Raw genomic sequence first — 12964 nt, 5'->3', positions numbered from 1 at the left:
CGGTGAACTGAAGTACAGCCCTGTTTTAAAGCATTTTCAATGCCTTTTACAGCATGGCATACTGCTCAGCTGCAAAGGCTAGCGCGTGAACCCCAGGGAAATACTATCCTAAGGAATACATCCCAAAATGACCCTGCAATATTGCATCAGAAGGGTCACCTCTCAGACAACCACAGTCCAGTACCAGCAGGAAATACTAATTGATGTTGACATTGTAAATACATTATGAAAAAGAGATATAAGACTGTGCAGCTTTGCTATATGATGGAAAAAGAAACTAACATGTTGATGTGTGACCTTATACCCTAAAACACCCCTCGATTCCAAGCACCCAACATTTTTGGAGAAGGACAGACACTGTAACAGTACCAAATAAATAATTGCATCACCAGGTTTCATGTACAGTACTACATTTATATATATAGTTAATTTTCTTTTTGTTTTGCTATTTTTCTAAAGCATACTTAACCTCTTGGAGTGCGTCCATTGTACATTTAAATGAAATAATGCACAACACAGCATAACACAGCATAGCATTTTCCACAGAATAACTATTACCTGTCAACACACACTGAGGACCCCTGGAATCACTGTGACAGCAGGGAAAGGGATAGAGAAGGCACAATGGAGAGTGTGGAGAGTAACTAAAGGGAGGAATAAGGGGAACAGAAGGTGTGGTTGGAAGATGTACTCAATATTCAAATAATCATTTTACTACAGATGAGGTTTCAGCCGATATGTATATCACCACATTGCTTTTGAACTACCTACATGCATTCATGAGTACATACATACATTCATTCATGGATATTTCCAGGAGAAATTTATCACTTGGAAAATACCAAATACATGTGGATTCTGGGAAATCACAAAAAAAATCTTAGACATCCAAAAGGAAAATTCATTGCAAAATCATTGCCACAGTAAAATGTGTTTAGAGAAAATGGGTATATGCATTAGAGATAGTTTATGTAATTTTATTGTCCTGTTTACAATATTCATATATTATTGATGTAGTGGTAAACTGAACACAAATCTAGTTATAGGCAGAAAACAGAGAATGAACATAATAAAAGTTGGTGAAATTGGAAGAGGTGTAGTGAGTTGTATTTTTAGAAGAATGTTAAATGTTATTCAAAACAATATAAATGTCATAATATTAATACAATGCTAAACAAAATACATACACAAATTGCCTTAATGTTAGCACATATACCAATGGATACCCTAATATTTAATTGTGTAGCAATGTAAATGCTTGCAGATTTTCAACTGACGACGTGTGTGCTACATTTTGTCAACTAGTATTTCTTTGTCTTATTTACAATTTTGTATGATTTACTTTCCTTTTTTGATATGATACAATACGAATGCTCGCAAAAAGAACAATTGATGGACAGAATGCAGAACAATGTCATACATTCACCCCAGTACGGAGAACCAGGCCTAAATCCATCGTTTTTTTGCTCACCATGCCATTCCAGTTTTGACCCAGCCATATGCAAATCAGTCTTGACCCGGCGCCCAATGGAAACAGTCCAGCCTGAACTGCCAGGCCAGGTCATCCCTGAACTGGAGACAAGCATCCTAGGACCGGTTTCGGGGTTTCAGCCCTCATCAGCCAGGATAACTTGACTCCAGTGGCATGGAGTGGGATGGGTGTGCCCAGAGGTGGGTCCCTTGCTCACTGTGCCACTGGATTCAATCTAGCCTGGCTGATGAAGGGTAATACCCAGAAACCGGTCCCAGGATGCTTGTTTCTGTTCCAGGGAGGACCTGGCTTGGCAGTTGGGTCTGGACTGTTCCCAGGAGGCACAGTGTCAAGGCTGATTTGCATATGGCTGGGTCTAAACTTGGGTGGCATGGTGAGCAAACGAACAATGGATTTAACCCAGATCTCTTGACTGGGGAAGAATGTATGATTTATTCAGCATTCCGTCCATCATTTGTTTGTATAACAATAAGAACCCTCAGCACAATTTCAATCGTTTCAGGAATGAAACATTCGAAATTATTGTATCACTAAGAAATAAAAGTCAATATTCACAATCAAAATAATCTTTTGGAGCAAATAGCAATCATGCAAATAAGATTGCACAATGATTGCGGCAAGACCAGTATCGATCCCTGGCCACTATAACAGGGGTTTCCCTTTTTACATGTGGAGGAGTGTGGCTCAATGGTTAGAGCGGCAGACCCTGAAGCAGAGTTCTGGCCAGGGACCAGGGTTCGTTTCCCGCCTCGGCGGGGCTCGGGCTCAATTTCCTCGGACCTGTCTATTCTCGCCTCGGTGCCTATTCTAATCATGGGCCCCACGCTGCAACTCTGGGCAATAGCTTGCTTAGTCTCCACACCGGCCCCAACAGCGCTAAGGATGCCTGGCTTCACCCTGGGGGGTGCCCAGGAGTGGACACTTCACAGGGAAAGCCAGGAGGGGTTCCGCAGCGGTATGAGTATCAGCGCCAGGACACCACAAAGGCAACACCGCAAGGTGTCCGTCTGGTGACAGTGCACTCCATAAGTACCTTGACATTTACATTTACATGAAACAATGGCTGGCCAGCCCAAAACAGTAAGTGAGCTCTTCTCCCAGAGTCTACAGTGTATTTGTTGTTTTTCTCAGAGCATTTTTAAACTCGGTGTTTTTCAGGCTATATATGATGGGGTTACAAAGTGGAGTAAGAGCGATATAGGACAAAGAAGAAATCTTGGTGTCTCTCATTAAGTATGTTGATGTGGGCCGCAAGTAGGTACCAAAGAGAGAACCAAAGAATATGACAACTACAGTGATGTGTGATGCACACGTTGAGAAGGCCTTGTGCCTACCACCTTTAGTTTTAATTCTAAGTATGGATGAGGCAATGTTGACATAAGAAATAATGATTAAGTTAAAGCAAAAGAGTGCCACTATAGCACCCATAATGTAGGTAAGTGTCTCTATACTGTGAGTGTTGCTGCAGGAAATCTTCATGAGAGCTGTGATATCACAGAAAAAGTGGTTTATTGTCTGGGATTTGCAGTAGGAGAGCTGAGACAGTAACACAGCATGTGGTAGTGGTACCAGGAAACTTACTGCCCATGTTCCCACTGCCATCCGGAAGCAAACAGCCTTATTCATGATAACCATGTAGCGTAACGGATTGCAGATGGCAACATACCGATCAAGAGCCATTACTGAGAGGAGAATATATTCTACCACCACCACAAACATGAAAAAGTACACCTGTAGGAGACAGGCAATAAAAGAAACCTGTGTACCATCCATAAAGAAGTTGGCCAGCATATGCGGGAAAATGACTGAAGTGTAACAGATGTCATTAAAGGAAAGATTTGTGAGGAAGAAATACATTGGTGTGTGTAGATGTGAGTTGAAATAAATGGTCGCCATGATCAAGAGGTTTCCTACAAGAGTCAAGAGATATATTATTGAAAATGCAGCACAAAGGGGAACTTGTAGTTGAGGAAGATCAGAAAATCCTACAATCAGGAAATCCTTCAGCACGCTCTGATTTTCTTCCTTCATTTGCCAAACAAAGCAGCGAACATTGAGTTTCTAGACAGGCTGAAAACAAACACACAAGAATGTTAATGTATTAATTAGGAACCAAAAGCTGAGGACAGATGCCTATTCAAAAATATATTTTGTGATGTCATTACTTCTTTATCTGTTTTCAGAGCTTCCATCTAAACCTTGTTAATATTGAATCCTCCACAAGGAATTAACCTAGAAACTTGTCAAGTTAAAGCAGAGTTCAATAAATCAAACATGGAGTCTACCTTCTGATAGTTATGGCAAAAAATAGATAATCTTAACCTAGGAAAATGTGTAAAGTAGATATGTGAAAATTGTGTAGAGTAAAGTGGCACAAAGAGACAAAAATTCAATAGGATAACCAAATATATGAATTGTTGAAGCGGTAAGGTAAAAAGCATCAAGAGAATGTAATGCTGCAGTAGAAGAAAAATGTTTTATTTTACATCATCACCCCTATTTGTTTTACTGATGCTGTTTTTGTTTCACTCTGTGCTTTAGGACTTCTAACTTGGCCCTATTGAATGTGTTTTGACCCCTAAACATGTCAGAATTGTCTATACTCCCAAATTATGTTAGACCTGACAGCCTTAAGGTGATCTTCCCCAAAACATTTTGCCTGCTTATTTCCAATTTTTGCTGCATTCTATTTTTGGCCTTAGGACTCTGAGCACTTTATTACTGCCAACAAGTGGTAAAGTGCATGTGCTTCTCTCCTAAACATGGTTTCATTTACTTATCCACAATTGCCATATTAAATGTATCATATGTCCCTAGTTGATTACATCATCTGTGCCCAGGGCCTGTGAATTAAATGCTACTAGTGGGCCTGCAGCACTGATTGTGCCACCAACACAAGTAGCACTTTAAAAATATATCATGCCTGCCACTGCAGAGCCTGTGTGCAGTTCACACTGCCATGTTGACTTGGCATTTAAAACTCCTAGACAAGCCTTGAACTCTCCTGTTATTACATATGAGTCACCCCTAAGGTAGGCCGTGGGTAGCCCATAGGACAGGGTGCCGTGCAAATAAAAGGTAGGGAATGTACTATTAAGTTTTACATGTCCTGGTGGTCACAAACACCATAATTCATTTTTCACTAAGTGAGACCTACCCCTCTCATAGGTTACCATTGGGAGTGCCTTACTACACTTACAGGAGGGAGGTGCTAACACTTACAACTGAATAGACAGTGTCCTCTCTCCACACAAAGGGCTACGTACACCCCATTGTGAGTCTGGATCCAGGGCAGGGAGGACCTCTGTGCACTTCAAAGCCCCTTTTTGAAGTCACCTCCACTTTGAAGGCACAACTCGGAAAAAGTACTTGATCTACAACCGCACCAAATCAGTCACTACTTGACCTGTGTAAAACTCTGCCAGGAGGAAGGACTTCTGTGCTGTTACAAGAACTGCCACTCCCCTGGACTGCTGTTCTGGAAGAACTGCTTCTGCAGCCTGCTACCCTCTGCCCTGCTGAGGAAGGACTGAACTCTTGCTTGAACCCAGAGTGATCTCCAAGAGCATGCCGGCTTGCCTCCACTTCTAAGACTCATGGATATTAAAGTCTTACCCCCGCTCCTGTACCTGGTCCAATGGAGGGGCACCCTGGTGCTTGCTCCAGTGGAGCCAACATGTTCTCTGCTGCGCGATGCAGAACCAACGCATCACTGCTGTTGTAGGAACAGAACCAATACATCACACTTGGAACCAGTACATCGCCATCTGAAACCATGCATCAGAACAACATCGCCGCTGCTGCAGTGAGAGAGGATCAACACATCCCCTCGACTGCATGGAGTAAACCGGTGCATCAGCTTCAGAACCAACGCATCTAGGACCCATTGCTTTTTCTTCGTAACCAGCGCATTGCTATTGTTGCATGGAGGAAATCAATGCATCACCTCAACTGCAGGACCAAGACCGAAGCATTGCTCTGCTGCACCCCACATCTCTCTGTTGTGCCCAGGATCAAAGTACTTTTGTTTATTGGGCCTTGTGTGGCTACAGTCCTCTGCCCATGCTCTATCGCAGTCAGCCTGAACTCTTGACTTTGCCCCTGTACAGTGCGACCAGATAACCACCATACGCACTTATTGCTACTAAGAAATATGCTCTTTATTATTCTTTAAAAAAATCATATCTTGACTTCTACTTATTGGATTTTTGTCATTATAGTCATCATCTATTTTTCTAAACAGGTGTGGAGTCTTTTTGTGGTGTTTTCATTGTGTTACTGTTTGAAGTGTTGCACACATACTTTACACATTGCCTCTTAAATTAAGCCTGGGTGAGCACAAGTTAATTTAAAGAGTGTATCTCACTTACCCTGACTAGGATTGTGTTTCCTGCTTAGACAGGGTGTATACCTCTGCCAACCAGAAACCTAATTTCTTACAATTTGTATGTGTAACTTACCTGTAAGCCCCTAGTATATGGCACAAAGTGTTCTCAGGGCATGTAAGTTAAATGTCACTACTGAACAGCAGCAGAAGTATTGTCACCACTAGAGTTATGGTTCAAAACATGGCTGCAGATCTACTACTGTAACCTGTCTGTTCAGTTTTAAAGCTGAAAAAGTTACCACTAAGGAGGCCTTCATGCCCCATAAGGCCACATGCTTGGTATTTAGAAGTAGGACATGTGAAGTTTTAATGTAAAACATTTCCTTATAGCCATAAGGCCCAAAAAGCTATTTTCAATGTAGCGGGGTTAGCTGTCCCATGGGAAAGTTTTGGAATATAATATTAAAAGCTACAACCTTCATTTCTGTCATAGTCTGCCTACTAAAGCCTGTAGAAGCCCTTTGCATGACCATGCAACTCTCACCCAGGAGTTGAATACCCCCTTTGGTGAAGTGGAACTTACTGCCAGTGCTGAGACAATCACCTTTGGTGTGAGGATGTGTTCTGTTCCCTTGAAAATATGACCATATGTTCCCAGGAACCTATTTATCTTCAACAAAGGCCTATGCTGTCACATGCAGATGTAGCTAAACCATGGGCCTCCCCTTTGGAGGCACCAAGCCCAGCAGATGAGAAGCTTCTCCCAGAACTGGTTTTCAAGTGACCACAGAGGAGGTGTTGCTCATTTGTCTGATCAGACCTCTAGGGAAGGTAAAGAAAGATTCTGCCATGTTGCATTTAGGTAGAAAAGTGTACTGTGGGATTGTGTGAAGTGTGGTACATAGGAGCTGCTCGAAAAGTGGGTATGGTTACCCCTTGGAACCTTTGCTCTATTGGTTAGGAGGGACTCACCCCTGACCCGACAGGCCAGTGCCAGGCATTAATATAGAACCCCTGGGCACCTTCTTAATAACACTATTAAAACTGTGGAAGATAGAATACATACTGCATTTTCAGTGGGAGACAAAAAAGGCTGAACCTGCTCACATTTGTACCCAGGACAAAAAAGTATACTCCAAGGGTCAGCTGGCTAACATCCTCTTAAGCCACAGGGACTCAAAAAGCTGCTAGAAGCCCTTTTTCTGAATATCCCAGTTCACAAGTTCAAACTGGATATGACCTGTACTGACTTCTGCTGGAGAAAGTCTTGTCCCCCAATGCTGTTCCTGAGGACCCTTCACTTTGTCAAAATGCACTTCTACTAACACCATGAAAAACATGGGACTTAGAAACATTTTGGCTCTAACATGCTGGAGTGAAGATTAAGGTTGCTCATGCTCTGAGCTTTTCTGTAGCAACAAATCCATTTCAGTGGGAAATTGGGGAGAGGCCATTCAACACTGTGGATCCTTTTTCAGCTAAGTTACAGCTTTCAGCCATCCAGCCTTGCCCCACTTGAGGAGTCTGAGCTCCAAAAAAGATCCAAAAAAGTCTCAAGGTAGAAATATTCACAAAGCAAAAGCACAAAAAGTATCCTGCCAATAAGGGACCTTCCTTGGTTATGAATTGTGAATTGTTCCTACCAAAAGTAAATGACTTCACTGAGACCTTGTCCAAAGGACTATTCGGCTTTAAAGAGCCCTTTTTGGCCACAGCCTGCTGCCTTGCACCTCTGAGGATATTGGACTTCCAATTCAGAGACTGGGTGCCAGATTTAGTTCTCGGCGGACAGGTTACTCCGTCACAATGGTGACAGACATCCAATCCACCAAAATATGAATCACATTATATCCTATGGGATTTATATTTCGGCCGAGATCTAAATCAGGTCCTAAGTCAGAAGGTAAAACTTCCAACTGGGATAAACCTGGTTTTTGTGCCCGATCTATGCACCATTGTGATCAGCCTTAAATCGTGCCTAGGTCCGAGTCAAATGCAACCAGATGACCGCATTAGGTGCTTAGTGCTTTTTAGCTCTATTTTCATTTAAACATTTAAAAAATCATATCTCAGGTTCCCTTATCCAATTTTTGTCATTTTGGAACCTTTTTGTTCATTAAATTATTGCTTATGTTTATAAATTGAAGTACTTGTCTGCTCTGTGTCATAGCTAGCAGGGGTTGCACTCAGGTTTAAATTATTAGAAATGCTACTGGACCTAACAAGAATAGCTCAACTATTACTTGTGGTGTAATACCATCCACTTATGATCAAGAGAATAGGGAGCTAGAAGAAGTAGTCATCCATTCTTCTTCCTAAGCATGTATCACGAATCAAAAGGGAATGGATCACTTGTAACTAGAAGTAGGGGTTCTTAAAACATTGTTTGAACCTTTAACACCTGAATAGGCATTATGAGAACCCTCAATCACGTATTTAAGGTGGTATGGGCGGTTTATCTTGGTTCTCCGCCTTCTGAATACGTGTCAGCATTATCATTGGGTCTCTTGTGTACAATGCTTCCTCCACCTGGAGGGAACCACTACTTCTCAGTAGTGACCAGTAATATTTGTGCAAAATAGTGATAGTGACGTTAAAAGTGTCTTTCCCACACTGCCTTCAAAAAAATATTTATTCTGTTAGGTGTGTAGGAAGACTATTAAAAAATAAAGATAGTGGTGCAATAGGTTAGATAATGTAACCAAAGCACATTTTGTGTCCATATCAATAAAAGGTCGACATGTTTCTGCCCTTCTAGTGCCCCAGGAGGGGGTCGTTGGGCATTCTTCAGGACCTAGTGGTTGTGAGAGCCGGTGATGCCCAGTTCTAAGATTAGGTTTACAACTGTCTTGTGCTGACGCTGGCTTGCAGGGCTCGTACTGCCGTGCAAGCCAGCGTCAGCACAAGTTGTGCTCAGTCCGCAAAGGAGGCGAGACGCTTACGGTGGCAAGGCAGAAGCCGAAATACGGAAGCGCTCCAAGGTAACAAAAACCTTGAGATACTGCTAGCTCTCATATTTTATGAAGACAGTTGTAAACCTAATCTTAGAACTGGGCATCACCGGCTCTCACAACCACTAGGTCTTGAAGAATGCCCAACGAACCCCTCCTGGGGCACTAGAAGGGCAGAAACATGTCGACCTTTTTTTGAAGTGGACACAAAATGTGCTTTGGTTACATTATCTAACCTATTGCACCACTATCTTTATTTTTTAATAGTCTTCCTACGCACCTAACAGAATAAATATTTTTTTGAAGGCAGTGTGGGAAAGACACTTTTAACGTCACTATCACTATTTTGCACAAATATTACTGATCACTACTGAGAAGTAGTGGTTCCCTCCAGGTGGAGGAAGCATTGTACACAAGAGACCCAATGATAATGCTGACACGTATTCAGAAGGCGGAGAACCAAGATAAACCGCCCATACCACCTTAAATACGTGATTGAGGGTTCTCATAATGCCTATTCAGGTGTTAAAGGTTCAAACAATGTTTTAAGAACCCCTACTTCTAGTTACAAGTGATCCATTCCCTTTTGATTTGTGGTAATACCATCCACCCCAACTAATAATCCACTTTGTCAGACAAAATGGTTTTGGTGAGAAACGCTCTGAGAGGGAGAAATCTAAATTTCGCAGAGGCCAAAAATCTGGGGTGGATAGGTTTGACAAATTTGCAAGATAAATATTTCCTTCTTCTGAATTAGAGCCTCATCTATAAGAAAATTACCCAGCGCTGCACCACAAGCTATTTAGCAGTGCAGTGCTGCTTCATTTTCAAAGCACAGGGATGCATCATATTAACAATAATACAACACATCCATGTGCTTGCCCCTACGCTGGTGCACAATTGACTGCCGTGCACCTGTGCAGGCACCCTTGCGTCATTTTGCAAGGCTGCCTGCGCTGCAGCGATGATTGTTTTTGTGCAGAAAGGAACACCTTCCTGCACAAAAACAATCATTATTGCAATTTTTCTCTTTCTAGGTGTGCTGCAGAGTGCAGCATGCATAGAAAGAGGAAATAACAAGGAGAAATAAAAGTATTGCTCCTTGTTGCACCATTCCTACACCTCCCCTGGGGAGGATTAGGATTCTGACGCATACCCAGTTACACAAATGTTGTAAATCTGAGAAGGTATCAAGTTCCAAAGATGTTGCATGGGAACACCCAGAGCAACACCCATGGAACACCCCTTTCATGCAGAGTAAAGCGTGAAAGGGGCCAATATTTATAAGGTCATGAAAGGTCATGCAGAGTGACTTTTTGTGGCCTTGTAAATATGGGCAAGCACGTTGTGCTGCAGGTGCATCAAAAAAAGTGAAGCATCGGTGGCACAATGGGCTTGAAAAAAAGCCCCTTAGTCTTTTTCATAGAGCTCAAAATCCTCCTGGGGCAGACCTGAAGCTGTACCTGCCTTTGTCCCTTCCACTGATGCTCTGAATGTCTTGGAAGTCCAACATCTTCATGTTTTTTCTAACAGCTACTCCAACTTCTAAGGGTCCCATGAACTCAAGCACAGCACGTGTGCGGCTGCACTCTCACCATTAGAGGCCACCGACAGAGTCCAGTTCATCCACACATGTCTTCAACAGCAAGTCCAATGATTTTCTGATCATGTTATACTTTTCCTGTGAATGCAATGTTCATATTAAACATTTAGTAAACACACTGGAACAACAATGACTTAGCATGAGAGGCTGTTTGTTTTGTTTTGGGGGTTTTGTGCCCTATTTTTTCTAGCACAAAAGTTGTTGTCACATCTAAAGTGGAGGCTATACGTACGGGTACATTTCATGCTAAAATAGAGCAGCAAATGCCAGTTTTCCATTTGCATAATTATGCATAACTTTGTTTAATCTTGCCAAAATTTCAATTTGTAATGCAAAAGTATATTACATGAATTTTGCACGCCACTATACTCAGTGGACGGGGGACTCCTGGACACTCCCTAACCAATTATATTCCCTCTTTTGCTGCATATTTCGTTTGCCTTATTACCATCTGTCCCACAGCACGCTATTCTAAGGTAAATCCAAAATGGCACACACGTTCTGCCCTTCGGGTGGCTTGTGTGCAAGCTGGGGCTATATTTAGGAAAATGTGACGTTCTCTCCTCCTTAGCTGAACCAAAGTGAGTTTGGAACTAGCTCCCCCTCCCACATGACTGGTGTCAAGGTGGGTACAGGTGGCCGTGAGAACAAGCCTTCTTTCCCAGCTCTGCCTTTATAATTGACTATGACTGAGCAGGCCTCGTATGGGAACCTTCCAATTTAATAAAGCTTCTCAACCCTCCCCGTTTGCCCTTCCTGAACTGATTTGTGTCACATACCTCACATCCAGGTATTCCTGTTCAAAAGTCCCAAGCCACGGTTTCTGCTCTGGGAGCAGTTTTCATACCTCATTAAAGGAAAAGGCAGGCTAATGCTAACTAGCGTACTGTGGGTTAAAGCAGACAAAGTCAAACTTTTTAAATGTTACTATTCCTAAATTGTTATCAAAAATACCACTGCACCACTAAATTGGATGTTTAATAAACATTCACGTTGTGTTTGAAGAATTCTTGTAAGATCTCCCGGACCACAGATAGTTATGATTTTCTTTTGATTTTCTTTTTTCTCATAGGACTGTTACAGCCTTTTATAGTGAAAATGGCCTTTAGGAGCTCGTCACTGAAGGTATGTGGCAACAAGCTTTTAGCGGCTCATCACTGTCGAGAAATGCCAAAATTACATTCTTACATATATCACTTTTAAATACCAGGCATTTTACATTGTGGGATAAATGGCCTACTTCAGTAGGTTTAATTACATAAGAAAGGGGTTATTTTGACAGAATTCCCTGCAGATTTTAAAACTGCAAGAGTAAGGCCATAAAAGTAGCCCTAAAGTCCTGTGTGTTTGTCACTCTAGTGGGCTGCACGATAAGCGCTGCCGTTCATAGGTGCCATTGGTTTACTTTGCTGCACCACATACTATGAACCTTCTGTAAATTTAAATACGGCAGTTAGGGATTAGCCAATTTTGCCATGGTTTGGGGTCACAGCACATGTACGGGGTCCTAGATACCAGTACCCCAGAACGCAGAGTTTAAAAACCATCAATAACAGTCAGCAAATTAGGGTGACAAGAGAACATGTTTAATTGAAGCCCGAGTCGAAATGTTGAGAACCCACCCAATCTGTATAACCCATCTAAAAAAATGGCATTAGCAACTTGTCGTCACATTGGATTCTGACCTAACATACGACCAATGTGAGGTCCCATAGAAATTTAATTCCACATAACATCAAAATATAGCGAGTCTTGACTGGATATAAAGGTTCCTGGTCAATGCAGTAATATGACCTGATAACTATTGAGGCCGTCATATATCTGTTCATTCTCAGGAATCATACACATAAACGCATGAAAGAACTCGACCCATGGCTATTCACATTTTAGAACTTGTTTGGCAGACAGTCCTTCTCATGTATTTTGTTCTCAACGTTTTACTAATTGTACTGTACCTCCTGGTTCCACTCATCAAAGGTAGTAACAATCCCAAGACTTTAATAGACATTCATTTTAGATTAATTAAAACCATTGCATTGCATTACATTTTTAAAATACAAAATGAGTTCACAAAATCGATAATTACATGAAATTTATAAAGTTATTTCAAATACAATTGAGATTGTCTTGTAGAGATCTGGGGGCATATCAACAAGGCGGCGATAAAAAATTATCACCGTTTTCGGCCGAAAAGCAGTGATAATTTTATCGCTATATCAGCAAGGTCCCACTATCGCGTGAATCCTTACCTTAGCGCCCTTTCCCATAACGCCCAACTTTGCATCTCTAATGAGATGCAAAGTGGGCGTTTCAGCTCAAAATAACTGGAGAAATGTCTCTAACCGACATTTCTCCAATTATCAATGTGCACGATAACAAGCATAGCGATAAGAAAAGTAGCGCTAACCTTGGTTATCGTTACTTTCCTTACGCCTGCTTTTAGTTTGACTTAGCCATGATATCCAATGGAAGGTGGATATCATGGCTGAGTCTGCCTTGCCCTATCAGCAAGCTATCGCCAAACATTGTGCGATTATCGCTGTATTTCCAGCGATAATCGCACAATTGGCAGCTTGCGCCTGGAATTTAAT

General features: G+C 41.9%; 1 protein-coding gene across 1 annotated transcript; it reads right to left on the bottom strand.

Annotated features, from left to right (window-relative positions):
• Nucleotides 1-2596: 2596 nt before the first annotated feature.
• LOC146813177 (olfactory receptor 8U9-like) lies at nt 2597-3523 on the bottom strand. The gene has a single exon (XM_085614729.1). It carries the CDS (start codon nt 3521-3523, stop codon nt 2597-2599), a length of 927 nt encoding a protein of 308 aa, XP_085470855.1.
• Nucleotides 3524-12964: the final 9441 nt, after the last annotated feature.

Source organism: Triturus cristatus, chromosome 7 (genome assembly GCF_964204655.1).
Source record: "Triturus cristatus chromosome 7, aTriCri1.1, whole genome shotgun sequence".
Classification (NCBI taxonomy): domain Eukaryota; kingdom Metazoa; phylum Chordata; class Amphibia; order Caudata; family Salamandridae; genus Triturus; species Triturus cristatus.
The sequence above is the reverse complement of the archived record's forward strand: the minus strand, read 5'-3'. Positions and strand labels throughout refer to the sequence as shown.